This window comes from Telopea speciosissima, chromosome 1 (genome assembly GCF_018873765.1).
Source record: "Telopea speciosissima isolate NSW1024214 ecotype Mountain lineage chromosome 1, Tspe_v1, whole genome shotgun sequence".
Lineage (NCBI taxonomy): Eukaryota > Viridiplantae > Streptophyta > Magnoliopsida > Proteales > Proteaceae > Telopea > Telopea speciosissima.
Window position 1 is genome coordinate 67,019,344 of NC_057916.1, and position 14,357 is coordinate 67,033,700.

General features: G+C 37.2%; 1 protein-coding gene across 1 annotated transcript; it reads right to left on the minus strand.

Annotated features, from left to right (window-relative positions):
* Nucleotides 1-9,890: 9,890 nt before the first annotated feature.
* Nucleotides 9,891-12,447, minus strand: LOC122660382 (G-type lectin S-receptor-like serine/threonine-protein kinase LECRK3). Its single transcript, XM_043855667.1, has one exon. It carries the CDS (start codon nucleotides 12,393-12,395, stop codon nucleotides 10,008-10,010), a length of 2,388 nt encoding a protein of 795 aa, XP_043711602.1. The 5' UTR covers nucleotides 12,396-12,447; the 3' UTR covers nucleotides 9,891-10,007.
* Between the last annotated feature and the right edge of the window lie 1,910 nt (nucleotides 12,448-14,357).

The following is a 14,357-nucleotide window of genomic DNA, read 5'->3' on the forward strand; positions in this document are numbered from 1 at the left end:
TCTGAATCCATCTGTAAAACTATTTGGTTACCTTTACCTTTTTTTGTTTTTTTTTTTTTAAACTACAGCAGGTTGCGACTGTGGATGGCGAACCAAGCCATAGGTAATTCCTTACCCTATGGATTTCAGGCCTTAGAGATTCTTCAAGCATAAATCAGAGGAATAGGAATGCTTTGATGATGGAATTTGGATCAAATTCATAGATTAAATTGCTAATTGTAGTGGTGATTTTGGAAACAGGAAGACTTTTTAGAACTCCGCCTCTCTTAGATCGAAGAATAGGATTGTCTCCATCTCCGGAATGATTCCGAACCAGCGAAGAAGACGACAAAGCAGAACTGAGAACCAGCTCAGCTCCTTGACTAGAAGATTTAAAATCGAGAACTTCAGTGAATAAAAAATCGCCTTTGGAAGAAGGAGTGGATGAAAACCCAAACCCTAGTTCCCCCAAGAAGTTTAAATCCTCCTTTAAGTCAGAAAAATATCATGCCCTAGAACCAGAAAACCTCTCGCACTCCTCTTTTTTTTTAATCACAAGATCGACTTGCACCGATTCACAAACAAGGAAAAAATGCATCGATTCTAGATCAGGTAGTCGATTGAGTTGCAGAGAGTGTTGAAGACCGTGAGAGAAACAAACATTTCACTCTTCTTCGATTGAGTTGCAGATAATATTGAAGACCGCGAGAGAAACCCTACTCTTCTTCGATTGGGTTGCAGAGAGGGTTGAAGACCGTGACAGAAACCCTAGGTTGAGTCATGAGTCTCTATTTTTTTTTTCCAATAGAATCCACCTTTATATACTTGGGTCCAGAAACCTAGATTCACTTTAGAATTCGCCCCTTAGGTGAATTCTAGTGGATTCTAAAATTACATAGAAAAATGGATTCCTGTGGATTCTTGGAATCCGACACAAAACAGTGTTCTAAGAAACCAAACACGAAAAAAGTTAAGGAATCCAGATCCCGTCGAATCTGACTCCTTAGAAACCTTTAACCAAACATGCCCTAGGACATAAGGTTCTTTAGAGAGAAGTGTGTCTTCTCACTTGTGTTGGGGTTGGTTTGGGGTGCTTTTAAATCACGCGCGCCGACCTGAGCCAGTTCGGGCCGTGGCCTTGGTTGTGGCGGAGGCTTAGTCTGGGTCCAGGTGTGTGTGATGTATAAATATATTATTTGAATTTTATTTTATAAATTCAAACTCCATACAATGTACCTTACCTGTACATGTATAAGAACTCATGTACCTTACTTGTACGTGTATATGAACCTAAGGACACCTAAGCACTTGTAGGAGTCTATACTGGTACCTATACCTACACAGGGATGCCTATATACATACAATACTTGTTGGAACCTACCTCTATGTATCCTATAAATACAGGAGTGTTGACAAAGTTAAAATCACTTCTCTTTTGCCTGTTTTATTGCAACTCAAGGAGAGTATTTCGGTTATCACGTGTTCTATTACCCTTGAAACAGAATACTTTCCTTCTTTATTTTTCTTAAATCAGAGATTGTTCCTTCTCTGGTTCTGCTTCTCTTTCTGTATCGAACAAGGAGTGTTGAGTTTGGAGCCCTTCTGTAATTGCTTTAGGAGTGCTACCGTAAGTGATTAATGGATCGTTTCATCTTAGAGGTATAATCGCACGTCAACCCGGTCTGCACTATTAAGGGACGATTAAAGACCTTAGGGAGAGTGTCATATTGATACGACTCGATCCAACTTTTGTTTTCCTTTATGATAAACTGTTGGTTACAAGTAAGTATATATGTTTGGTTATATACAATTACGTTTTCATATTGTTGCTTATACTTCATTTTGCCCGTAGTCCTTTTATAACAATCTTAAGGTCTTTAATCGATATTGATTGTTTCTAACAGTGGTTATCAATACTGTTAAAATAGATATAAGACTATGGTTGGAATGACTTAGGGGTGTCAATTCCAGGCCCGCACCAACAGGACCGGCCTATCACAATCGATCAAAATCCAAAACCGACATGATCTAATAATAAATGAGTCGGGCTCGGACCGGACCGACTATTATTCGGTCATTCCCAATCCATGGTATGAGACCGACCACGCCGACCGAAATGTATTTCCATTCATAAAAAACACATAATAGTTTGAGTAACATGAGGCCAAAGTCCAAAGTCCAAAGTCCAGACCCCATCTCACTTTCTAATATCAAAATGGCAAAAGTCTAAAACCCATTCTGACTCTCCTTGCTTGGTGTGACCACGTGCTATATACATTAATATATTATTTTATCGACAATATTCCAACCCCCATCACATCACTTTGTTACTTTTTAAGTTTTCATCTCTCCTTTGCCCTCTCTTTTCCCTTTCCCATTTCCACAATCGAAAACATTGAAGAAGGAATTAACTTGTAGTAGCTAACGACACTTTTCTCTCTCTCTCTCTCTTCCCCTCTGTGTGTGGGATTTTAACCTGAGAAAGGATTGACAAATCATCGGGTGAGCTAAGAGCAAATTCTCCGCTCTTTTTTTTTTCACTCGATTGTCACCAAACAGAGTTTTGGGTATATCCGTATATGATATTCCCCTAGGATTTTTGTTTCTTACTGTGTTTTGATTGAATTAAAGTTCTTCTAATTCTGTCTAATCTAAGAAAGGATTGAGATCTATTTTTCTTTCATTTGGGTTTGTGTTTGTGTAGTGATTTTAATCAATCACTGCTACTGTAATTCACCTGGAGACGGTAATGATTGATGACTGAATGTTGTTGCCGAAGATTGGCCAGCATGTATAAAGGCTAGCCCGTTTATGATCCGGTAACCAACCGGCCGAATGTTACCATGTTCATCCCTAACTTGGGAATGCCGAATGTATAATCGATCGGGAACGATGCAAGATTTAAATAGGGGGTGCCCAATTAAGCCCGACCGAATCTGACCGTCACCGACCGGTTAACACCCCTAGAACGGATACACTTGGTGAAAAGAAAACATCCAATGTTGATACTATTCCAACTAACATGGTTCCTGCTGTTACCACTCTCCAACTTGCAATGGAGAAGAGTATTATTGGAGAATTCAACAAGATCGAACAGTTCAACGGTCAAAATTTCAAGAGGTGGAGTCAAATGCTTCTTTTTACATTAACCCAAATTGGGGTTGCCTTTGCACTGATGGATCCTCAACCACCACAAAGTGAGGATCTAGTTCTTGATCTAAAACGTGTTGCATGGGTTCGAATCCAATTTTCAATGTAAAAATCGGATATTAAATGTTATCTCCCTTGATCTATATAATATGTATAACTCATTCGAGTATGCATATATGATATGGATTATTTTATGCAACAAGTATATTATTGATGATGTAGGAAGCAAGAAATATGTGGTTACGAATGTCTTCAATTTTGAAATGAAAGATGATGAAAGTATATCTTCTAAATTGATAAATTTCAAATCTTAGTGAGGAAGTTGTCTGAGGAGAATGTTATTCTTCCAGATGCTTTTACAGGTTCCCTTCTTGAAAAACTCCCTTCCTCTTGGAATGATTTTAAGAAAAAAATGAAACACAAGAGAAAGGAATGGACCTTTGAACAGGTTGCAGTCAGAATCAAGATTAAAGAAAGGAACAGGAACAAGGACAATGGTGGAAAGTCTCTCGGATATACTAAGCTCAAAGCTAATCTTTTTGAATCTAACAAACAAGGTCATTTTAAAAAGGGTATTCAAGTAAAAAAAGACAAGAATTTCAAGAAACTAAAGGAAAAATGTTTCGCATGTGAAAAACATGGTCATTTCAAGAAAGACTGTCAGAACAAGTCTTTCATGAAATTGAAATCTGAGAAGATGAAGGTTAACTTACTAGAGGATGATATTTTTACTGCAATGATAACAGAAGTGAATTTGATTGAAAAATCAAAAGAAATGATACTCGATACGGGTGCAACTCGACACATTTGTGGAGATCGCAATGCATTTAGTACTTTCTCTGTTCTTAATTCTGATGATCAAGTCTTTGTGGGAAACTCTCAATCTTCTAATATTATTGGTAAAGGAACCATCACCTTAAATCTCACTTCGGGTAAGACCCTAGTCTTGAAGGATGTGCTTCATGTTCCAGATATCAGGCGAAATTTGGTTTCAGGTCCACATCTCAATGAGGCCGTATTGAAACTCAACTTTAAATCTGACAAAGTTGTACTATTGAGGATTGATGTTTTTATAGGAAATGGGTATATGAGTGATGGCCTTTTTGTACTAAGTGCATTGGATTTAATAAAAGATAAGCCGAGTGCTTCTTTCATTTATATGGTTGACTATTTTAACTTGTGGCATAATAGATGAATGAACTAGGACATATTAGTGTTCTTTATATCTCTAAATTATGCAAGTTGGGTTTTATAGATGGTATTATGAACTCATCAGTGTCTAAGTGTACTACTTTTGTAGAAGCCAAATTAACTAAGAGGCCACATATGTCAGTAACTAGACAAAGTGATCGCCTTGATTTGATTCGTAGTGATTTGTGTGATTTCAAATCATATGAATCACGAGGTGGCAAAAGATATATATCGTTACTTTTATCGATGATTGCTCAAGATTTAGTATGTTATATCTTTTTAAGTCTAAAGATGAAATAAGTGATGCCTTCATATCTTATAAAAGAGAAGTGAAAAAATCAATTAGGGAGAAGAATTAAAAGGCTTCAAACAGATAGAGGTTCTGAATATTTTAATCTCTCTAAATTTTATGAAAAACATGGTATTATACATGAAACCACGGCTCCATACCAACCAAAATCCAATGGAATTATCGAAATGAAGAACCGTACATTAAAAAAAATGATGAACTCTTTCTTTATTTATTCCGGGTTACCCTTTGATATGTGGAGGGGAAGCTATTCTAATGGCTTGCTATATATTAAATATAACAGATCACAAGAAAAATGGTACGGTACCCTTTGCCGAAAAGAAGAATCGTACATTGAAAGAAATGATGAACTCATTCCTTATTTATTTTGGGTTACCCCTTGATATGTGGGGGGAAGCTATTCTAACAGCTTGCTATATATTAAATAGAACATCTCACAAGAAAAATGGAATAGTACCCTTTGAGTTATGATTTGATAGAAAACTTAACTTAAAGCATTTAAGAGTATATAGTTGTTTGACAAAAGTATTAATACCTGAGTCAAAGAAAAGGAAACTAGGACCTAAGACCTTTGACTGCATTTTTGTAGGATATGCTTTGTATAGTTCTGCATATCGTTTTATGGTTCTTAAAATCATAGACGGTGTTTGCGAAGAAAACAACATAATAGAATCTAGGGATGCAGAATTTTTTGAAGATGTATTTTCTTATAAGTCGAAAGAATTAGATATTAGTAATACGAGTGGTGATTTAAACTTCAAAGATGATGTATCAAGGAGTGTAGAAAATGCTTCTGTATATCAAGATGATCCTATAACTACTGATGATGATGCAAGTCATTTGAGAAAAAGTAAAAGACAGAGAAAAACTAAACACTTTGAAAATGATTGGACTGTTTATTTTACAAACGAGGATCCTAAATCGTATAATTGGGTTGTCCAGCTTGTAGACAATGACCCTATTACGTATAATGAGGCAGTTACATCCCGAGATACCATCTTTTGAAAAGAGGTCATAAAAAGTGAAATTAGTTCAGTATTATTCAATCATACTTGGGAATTGGTTGACTTACCACAAGATTCTAAAGTGCTAGATACTAAGTAGATATTTCGAAAGAAATTAAAATCAGATGGATCACTTGATAAGTTTAAAGCCAGACTAGTAATCAAAGGCTTTAGACAAAAAAAAAATTATGACTATTTTGATACATTTGATCCTATAGCTAGAATCACCACTATAAGAGTAGTGATAGTTGTTGCATCATTATACAATTTGGTAATACACCAAATGGAAGTAAAAACAACACTTTTAAATGAAGACTTAGAGTAAGATATATATATATCGAGCAACCAAAAAGTTATTCTGTATCTGGACAAACAAATAAAGTATGCAAACTTGTTAAGTCTTTGTATGGACTAGAATAAGCACCAAAGCAATGGCATGAAAAACTTGATATGGTACTCATATTGAATGGATTTCTTGTAAATGATGCCGAGAGGTGTTTATATAGTATGTTCCATCACGAAAAATGTATGTTTATCTTACTCTATGTAGATGATATGTCAATTATGGGCACAAGCCTAGACATAGTGATACATGCTAAAAATCTCTTAATGTCTAATTTTGAAACCAAAGGCATGGGAGAGGCTGATGTGATTCCAAGAATCAAAATCATGAGAAAGGAGAAAGATATTATTTTATCTCAAGTTCACTATGTAGAAAACATGCTTAAAAAGTATGAATACTTTGACTTAACATAAGTAAAACACCTTCTGAAATGGGATACCATTTACAACGACCTAAAGTTGAACCTGTGAATCAAAAAAGATACTCACATATTATAGATTTTATCTCTTATCTAATGAATTGTACAAAGCCTGATATAGCTTTAACAGTTGAAAAATTGAGTCAATATATTCATAACCCAAGCAACACACATTGATATGCTATTGAAAGACTATTAAGGTATCTAAAGGGTACAATTAATGGATATTCAGGGGTGTTGGAAGGTTTGTGATGCTAACTGGATATTAGATACAAATAAATAGTTAGCAACTAATGGATATATATTTACATGAGGAGGTAGAGCGATTTCATGGAAATCGGTTAAACAATCTTGTGGAACAAAGTCCACCATGGAAGCAGAATTTATTGCTATGGAATAAGCAAGAACTGAAGCTGAATAGCTTAGAAATTTAGAGATGGATCCATTATGGACAAAGCCTGTATCTTCTATATCACTTCATTGTGATAGCATGGCAGCTATAGCTAAAGCTAAAAGTAGAGTCTATAATGGGAAACAGAGACATATCTCCCTAGGATATAATCTTGTAATGCAATATATAAATGAGGGAACGATAGTTATCAATTTTGTAAAGTCAGAATGCAATTTAGATCTTATTGTAATCAAAGTTGTCGAAAGAGAAGTTGTAATCTTAATTAGTAGGGATGCAAATGGATATTCAAGAACCTGAATTCGATTCGTATCCGTATTCATTTAGGGGCATATTCAAAAACACATTCGAATACTTCAGAAAAAAAAATCCAACAAATAATAAAAAAATTAAATAGCTAATGACCTTGAGGGTTTTTGAAGATTTAACAAGTCCTAAGGAAAGAGAAAATGAGAATCATGAGACTACGACAACTGAGAGACATGGATTGAGGTTTGGGTTACACAAATCAGGGATGTAAACGGGTAGTCGAAAATCCGAATTCTATTCGCATCCGTATCCAATTAGGGATATCTGTATTCATTCAAAAAATATCTAGATCCGACCACATCTGATTCGTATCCGATACGTATTCAATCCGTTTACATCTCTATTAATTAGGGGTGTCAATCGCCTGGGCTGATCTCGATTGGGCCTAATAGGGCTTGATCATTTTGAATCCCTGCACAGCGCATGACCATTTATCTAATCGGCTTACATTGGACGGGCATGGTACGGTTTATATTTGGTCGGTTGGGCTCGGGCTTCCTTATTCGGGCTTTAACCGGGCTAAATGCTTGTTTAATAATAACAAGTTGTGACTAAAAACATGTCTAAACATGTTTGTGAGACAAATCTTCTAACCCCCTACCTTTTGGCCAAAGGCCTGATTTGGTCTGATTTTTATTTCAAATTCAGGGGGTAATTTCTATTTTCGGAAATTGTTTAGTTTGATTTTTGCACCTTATTTCAGTGAAATAGAAATCAAGTGGAATAGAAATTCTAAAATAGCTATTTCAGAATTTCTATTCCATTTGATTTCACTCTTGCTCTTTAATTAGCGCATGGTTAATTTTATGGGCAAAGTAGTAATTTCATGTTAAAAATAAAACACCACCCTTCTTCTTTTAATGGTCTCACCACCACCACCGCTGCCATTGCTACCACCACCGCCACCATTGCCACCACAACACCACAATTGTTTTTATGGTCCAAAAATGTGAAATCAATCTAAAATGCATTCCAAGAATGCATACCAAACACAGCTTTAGTTTTCCTTATCCAATTGAAGTATGCCAATCAGAAGAATGGTCTGTTTTCATCAGTTTCAACTGCCAATGATCTGGATGGGACCCAATGGAGTGACGATTAGGGGAAGACTGTTACAAAGCTAATGTCTGACTTAGAGCACATTAGTGATGTCAATGGGATCAAAAAATAGAAGCTGCCAAAGAGTATGTTGTCTCCTTTAACCAAACTGAGGAACTACTCAGATTTCATTCACATTATCATCCAACCTTTATAATTGGAGATTTTATCCAGAAGGTAATTGGTTCCACTACTAAATTTGCTCCAATTGGGTTAACGGAGTCTAGGATTGAAAACCAATATCAACATAAAGGTTGAAAAATTTGGGCTTACACTTCAACCCAAAAAAAAATTTGGGCTTACTCAAGTGGTCCCTTAAAGGAGTGTTATTTGAATGGTCTTGAAGTTAGTTTTGACTTTTATAAAAAAATTGGTTGAAGATTATGGCTTGGATCCCTTAAAGGAGTGTTATTTGAATTGTTTTAAAGTTGGCTTTGACGTAATAAAAAATAAAAAAAACAGAAGTTTTGACTGGTTCTTTCTATTGGCATAGGGTTTAAGAAATTAGTGTCAATCGAATCCGTTGATTCCAAATCAGCCTCTCAGTACAATTTTTTCAGGGTTTCACCCATTCTTGGCCAATTCCAACAGCTTCCTTGCTGATTCTATACCACTTTCAGCCAGTTCAGATTCGAATAGAATCGAATCAGAACTAGCTAGACCAGATTCGGAGGGGGATTTCTTTTTGTTTTTTATTAACCCTGCTTGGGAGAAAAGTATTTGAAGAGAAAAATGCTTTTGCTTTGTTTTGTTTTTTCCCTTTTGAAGGCAAATTGTATATTCCCAAGAATCGTTATCCTCTCTTGTAACTGCATGGTGCATTATTGCATCGTGCACCGTAGCAGAGGCCATGTCGTACAGCGGGCCCCACATGATGCACATGACCTCTGCAGGCGCTGCACCATGCAGTACTGAACCGTGCAGTAACTGCATAGGATAAAAATTCATATTCCCAAGAGGTTGCGGGGTCCGACACTCTCTCTCCCTCCCCCAACCCCCCTAAACTCCCAAACCAGTCATTTTCTAGTAGTTATAGTCAAAGTCTTATAGGGGCAGGTTAGATAGGTAATCCATTATTTTCAAATAGCAAATCCCCATCAGTGGTCCACTAACCATTAAGATATTAGGTTAGGATAGGTAGGAAAAGTTTAAGCTTCAACCAAGTACCTAAAGCTGCACTTTCCATCACTGAGAAACTTCCATGGGAGTGAAGGTAATGGCTTTGACTGGTAAACCGGAAATGAGATGATTGAGCTGTTGAATTAGATTAAACACGAGAGGATAAGTACCATTACTGCCTCTCTGTATCTGAGAATAAAAACCTGTCTTGGGATTAAACTTTGGAAGATCTTGAATCCAAGTAATCATCCATTACTACACCTTAATTGAAAGATTGGATTGTAAACTACTAGTTTAGTTTGGAAATTTTCAGTGTCTAATGGTTTGAAAAAAAACTCGAAAACGATTATCAATTAATCTTCCCACTTCATCTCATTTGGGCAACAAATTTGCACACTCACACCTTTGGAGTACACATAATGGACTGAGGAAGCACTCTTTTTACAAGAACAAACACTTGAATTTGCAAATGTTAATACTTGACCATAATTGAATTTGCATACATAAGACTGATATAGTCAGTCTTCTATTATCCTCCCAAAATTAACAACTAAATTACAAACAACCATCTTTATTGTTCAAGGCTGAAATAAAAGCTGTAATGTAGTGTTTGAAGCAGAAAATTGGAGTGCCAATTCCAATGCTGTAAATCAATGGAAACAACACAGAGAGAGAGATTAACTGTAAGAGGTGAAGGGGAAAGGGCATGGTGGACAGGGAACATCGACAGCTCCTTCAAGCATCTGTGACACCTTCTTCATTGTAGGCCTCAGAGACGGATCCTCTTGAATACACCAAATTGCTATCATCACCAAAGTCAGTAGCCTCTTCCCATCCCTTGTGGCCTCCTCATCCTTCTCCACCAACTCTTCAAGTGTACCTTCTCTGTAGCAGTCATAAGCCCAGTCTGTTAATATTGCTTTGTCTTCTCCACCCCATGCTGACTCCACACTCTTCCTACAAGAGATAATCTCTAACAACATCACACCAAAGCTATAAACATCCACCTTCGCTGTGATCGGCATACTCCGGAACCACTCTGGAGCCACATACCCTTTGGTCCCTCTAATGCCTGTTTGAGTTAAGACTTGGTCAGGCATCAACAGCTTTGCTAATCCAAAATCAGAAATCCTTGGCCTAACAAAATCGTCTAGAAGTATGTTCTGAGGCTTTATATCACAATGGATGATCTGGGTACTGCATTCTTCGTGCAAGTACGCAAGCCCTCTTGCGATCCCGATTGCAATCTGGATTCTTTGGTCCCAATGAGGCCTTGAGAGTCCAAAGATAAAGTTTGCCAAAGAGCCATTACTCATGAACTCGTATACCAAAAGCCTGTGTGGCCCTTCCTCACAAAATCCAAACAATCGAACTAAATTCTTGTGGTGGGTCTGGCCGATGACACTTACCTCTGTTTTGAATTCCTTCTCACCTTCTTGAACCACCTTGTCTAGCCTCTTGACTGCAACCAGATTTTTAGAGCCTAATGGGTAGAGACCTTTGTAAACAATGCCAAAAGCACCCTTTCCCAATTCTTCCTTGAACCCATTTGTTGCTTCTTCAAGTTCTTTGTATGTAAATGAACGCAGATTGGTCTCTGAAATGCTTGAATCTTGCTTACTGTTTTTTGATCTTCTTTGGTAAGCAACGAAAGCAGTCAGACAAATTGCAGCCAACAATACAAAGTTGATAAATAGAGAACCACCCAATGATCCAACCAGGATAGCTATTGTTCGATCTTTCTTCTTCGTGCTTGAAGAACTTGGAGAAGTTACAGAACTTGCAAGGCTTATTTTGAACAGAGCCTTTCCGGTGTCAGTTACGCTCAACCTCCCATTGGAGACTGGAAGCCTCTTCTTCCAGCATGTGGAGTTACTAAATATAAGAACTGCACAGTAACAATCCTTCAAGCAAGATTCCTTGCACTCCTGTTCACTAACGGGCGCAATCCTTTCGTAATCACCAAATGGCCAATTCGTGCCACCTAGCTCCCTGAAATCAAACAGACTCTCAAGGGAACCAGATTCACCTTCTTCACATACAAGTGGGATTTTTGGTTTGCAGCCACTGAGAGTGTTATTTGGATCATTTAAGGTGTATTCAGGTGGGCATTCACAGATGGGCATCCCATTAGCAACTCCACAGTAGCTATTATACCCACAAGCACCGCTGCCAAATTCCCCAGTAATGTCACAGACATTATCAGGAAATGATTTCTCAGCGGACCACTCTTCAGTACCACCAAGAGAAGGCCTTGGATGAGCGTACAGATAAAATGCTCCACGAACATCAAGGGTCGCCCTGTGATAGAAACCAGAAATTGGGAATATGGCGGATGGTGAGAGATCCACAATGCTTCCATTGCTCCTCTCTATATAAAAAAGGCCTGATTCATTGAAGACCAAAGTTGAACGATTATCACCGGAATTAGACCCAATAGAGAAGTATGGAGCGTAAGGAAAATAAGCCGGCAAGGAGACCGGATTGAGCACGAGCGTTCCATCTTCGAGTAATTGGAGCTGAAACCTTCCCCGTGAGTAGTTAGTAATCGACAGCTTAGAATCAAGACTTTCACCCACTTGCAGTATCTGTCCAGGCAACATGGTGTCTGTAGGTAGGCTGAAGCTCTCCCATAAGTGAACAAAACCCTTACTTTCAACCACGAAGTTGCCATTATCGAGCATGGCAGCGTAAGCGACATCGTTGGAATTTGAGATTTCAGCCTTCCATAACTGCTGGCCATTGGGGTCGGTAAGCAAGAGTTGTCCATCTGTTGTAAGTTCAATTTTGGAATTTTTTGGTGCTGGGTTTCCACCTTTGGCGTACCAAACGATAGTTTGATCTGGTATTTGTTTGAACCAGATGCAGAGCAAGAAGGAATCTGTATCAAGGGAGCGAAACCCAAAGGCAAAGTCAGTGGAAGGTGAAGTCCATGGAGAACCTCCGTCGCCAGCAATGAGATGCGTACCCAAGGTCACATTAGTTTGAGAGAAAGCCAAGAGGGGGAAAAGAAGAAAAGAGAGGAAGAGAATATGAGAATAAACAGCATTAGAAGCCATTGCCATAAACTATTTGGGAAAAGGCCTAAGAGACCTCAAAAAATTTTAAAAGAAAGATTTGAAGTTTCCAAACGGAACATGGAAGACAGAACGCAGAGGCATGTCGAGAACTAGAAGGACGATCAATGTTGGGGAGTTTTGCACAATAAATAAATTACTTCGATTTCATAATTCAACACTTTTATTTTTATGTTAGTTCTATCATCTGCTCTCTACTTATATTTCTTTTGTCTAGATGGATAATGTTGCAACTTGTGATTTATGTGATCGTGAATGTATAATTATGAAATTGAATACTAGGACTAATCTAGGAAGAAGATTCTACAAGTACCAACAACACATTTCTTTTTTTATGTGGATGGACCACTTTAAAATGTGTGATTGTGGAAAAGGGCAATGCAAGGTTCGAATGTGTACTAAAGGAGTAAATACAGGACGAGATTTTTGGTGTTGCCCACAATCCACCCCAGTAGATATTGTTTATTAGTTATTTCATTTGTTAAGTCTAATTCTTCAAAAGAGTCATATTTGGTTAGAATATTTAAACAAAATTATGTTTTTTCATATTTCTTATAAGATAACAAATCTGTTGGTTGTGGATTGTTTCAATTTATAGATGAGGGAGAATCTTCTTCTTCAAACGAGCAAGTAGGGAATACCTCCACGGATCTAACCTCCATCACACAACCACCAATTCCAACCGCAGACTATCTGCAGGGATTCATCGGTTCAACAATTAGAAGTTCTGAACAACAATATAACAAACTACTACGATGGCGATCTACCGTTATAACAAATTACCACACTATGGTGATCTACTATTATAGCGAACTACCACTATGACAATCTACCGTTATCGAACTACCGATATGGTGAGCAATCTACTATTATGGTGAACATACTATTACTATGGTGATCTACCGCTATGACAAACTATAGTTATGACAATCTATCACTTTACTGAAATACCAATATGATGCCTTATCGCTATAAGCCTACGATGATACGAAAGCGGAGCGAGCACGCTATGGTAACCCAGTCACCGAACGATTTTTAACCAAATGTCATAGCGATAGATTGTGGATGTACGTCCACCTGATCCAAACTTTAGCAGGTACCGATATGAACCAGTTGATAGGGCCGATCTGAAGCCGATGCCTAAAACCAATGGCAAAGTGGGATCAATATTATAAAAAATAAAAAAAAAAAAAGATAAAAATGAATTATTAAAAATATAAAATTCATGAAGGACTCAATATCTGTTGGAATAATAATCACCTCCAATTTACAGGTTGAATTTCTCCAATTCCTCCAATGTGGTTGAGAAGTTCTTCACGCGTTAGTTTTGGAGCGTACGAGAACCGGAGAACCTAATGTGTACTCCCGAGAGAGAGAGATGTGATGCCGTCATGGTTGATCAACCATATTTTTACTTTGACGGTCCGGTGTCCCTCGAGGATTGATCAGCCATGACTTCAGTACTTTGACTTCATCAAAGAAAAAATGACTTTAGTCCCTTTATTTATTTTATATTTGCGTAACAAGAAGAAAATGATAGGTTTCAACTCCCGCGAATTGTTCAACGTTGACTTGACTTGGATTCTTTTATTTTTATTTTTATATCTAATTTTAATATTGAAAAAGGCAACGGAATGGTTAACTTAATATTTACCAAAAACAAAAAATCAGATGTCATGAAATTTTACCGTCAAAATCAAAAATAAAATAAAATCAAATCAAATGTCATCAAATGCAAACAATCGTTGAGTCGGTTGATTGGTGGTTTGCTAGTTGAGTGCATGTCTCGCTAAGAAATCAAGGAATCGAATTCTCCTTAAATTGCATGTTGTGCTAAAAAGACATTTTTCTCTTCCAAAAAAATGTTATGAAATTAAATTTTGTATTTTGTTTTTTATTGATTTTTTGCATAACAAGAAAGTTCGTGCAACCCGGGTAGAAGCAAAATTT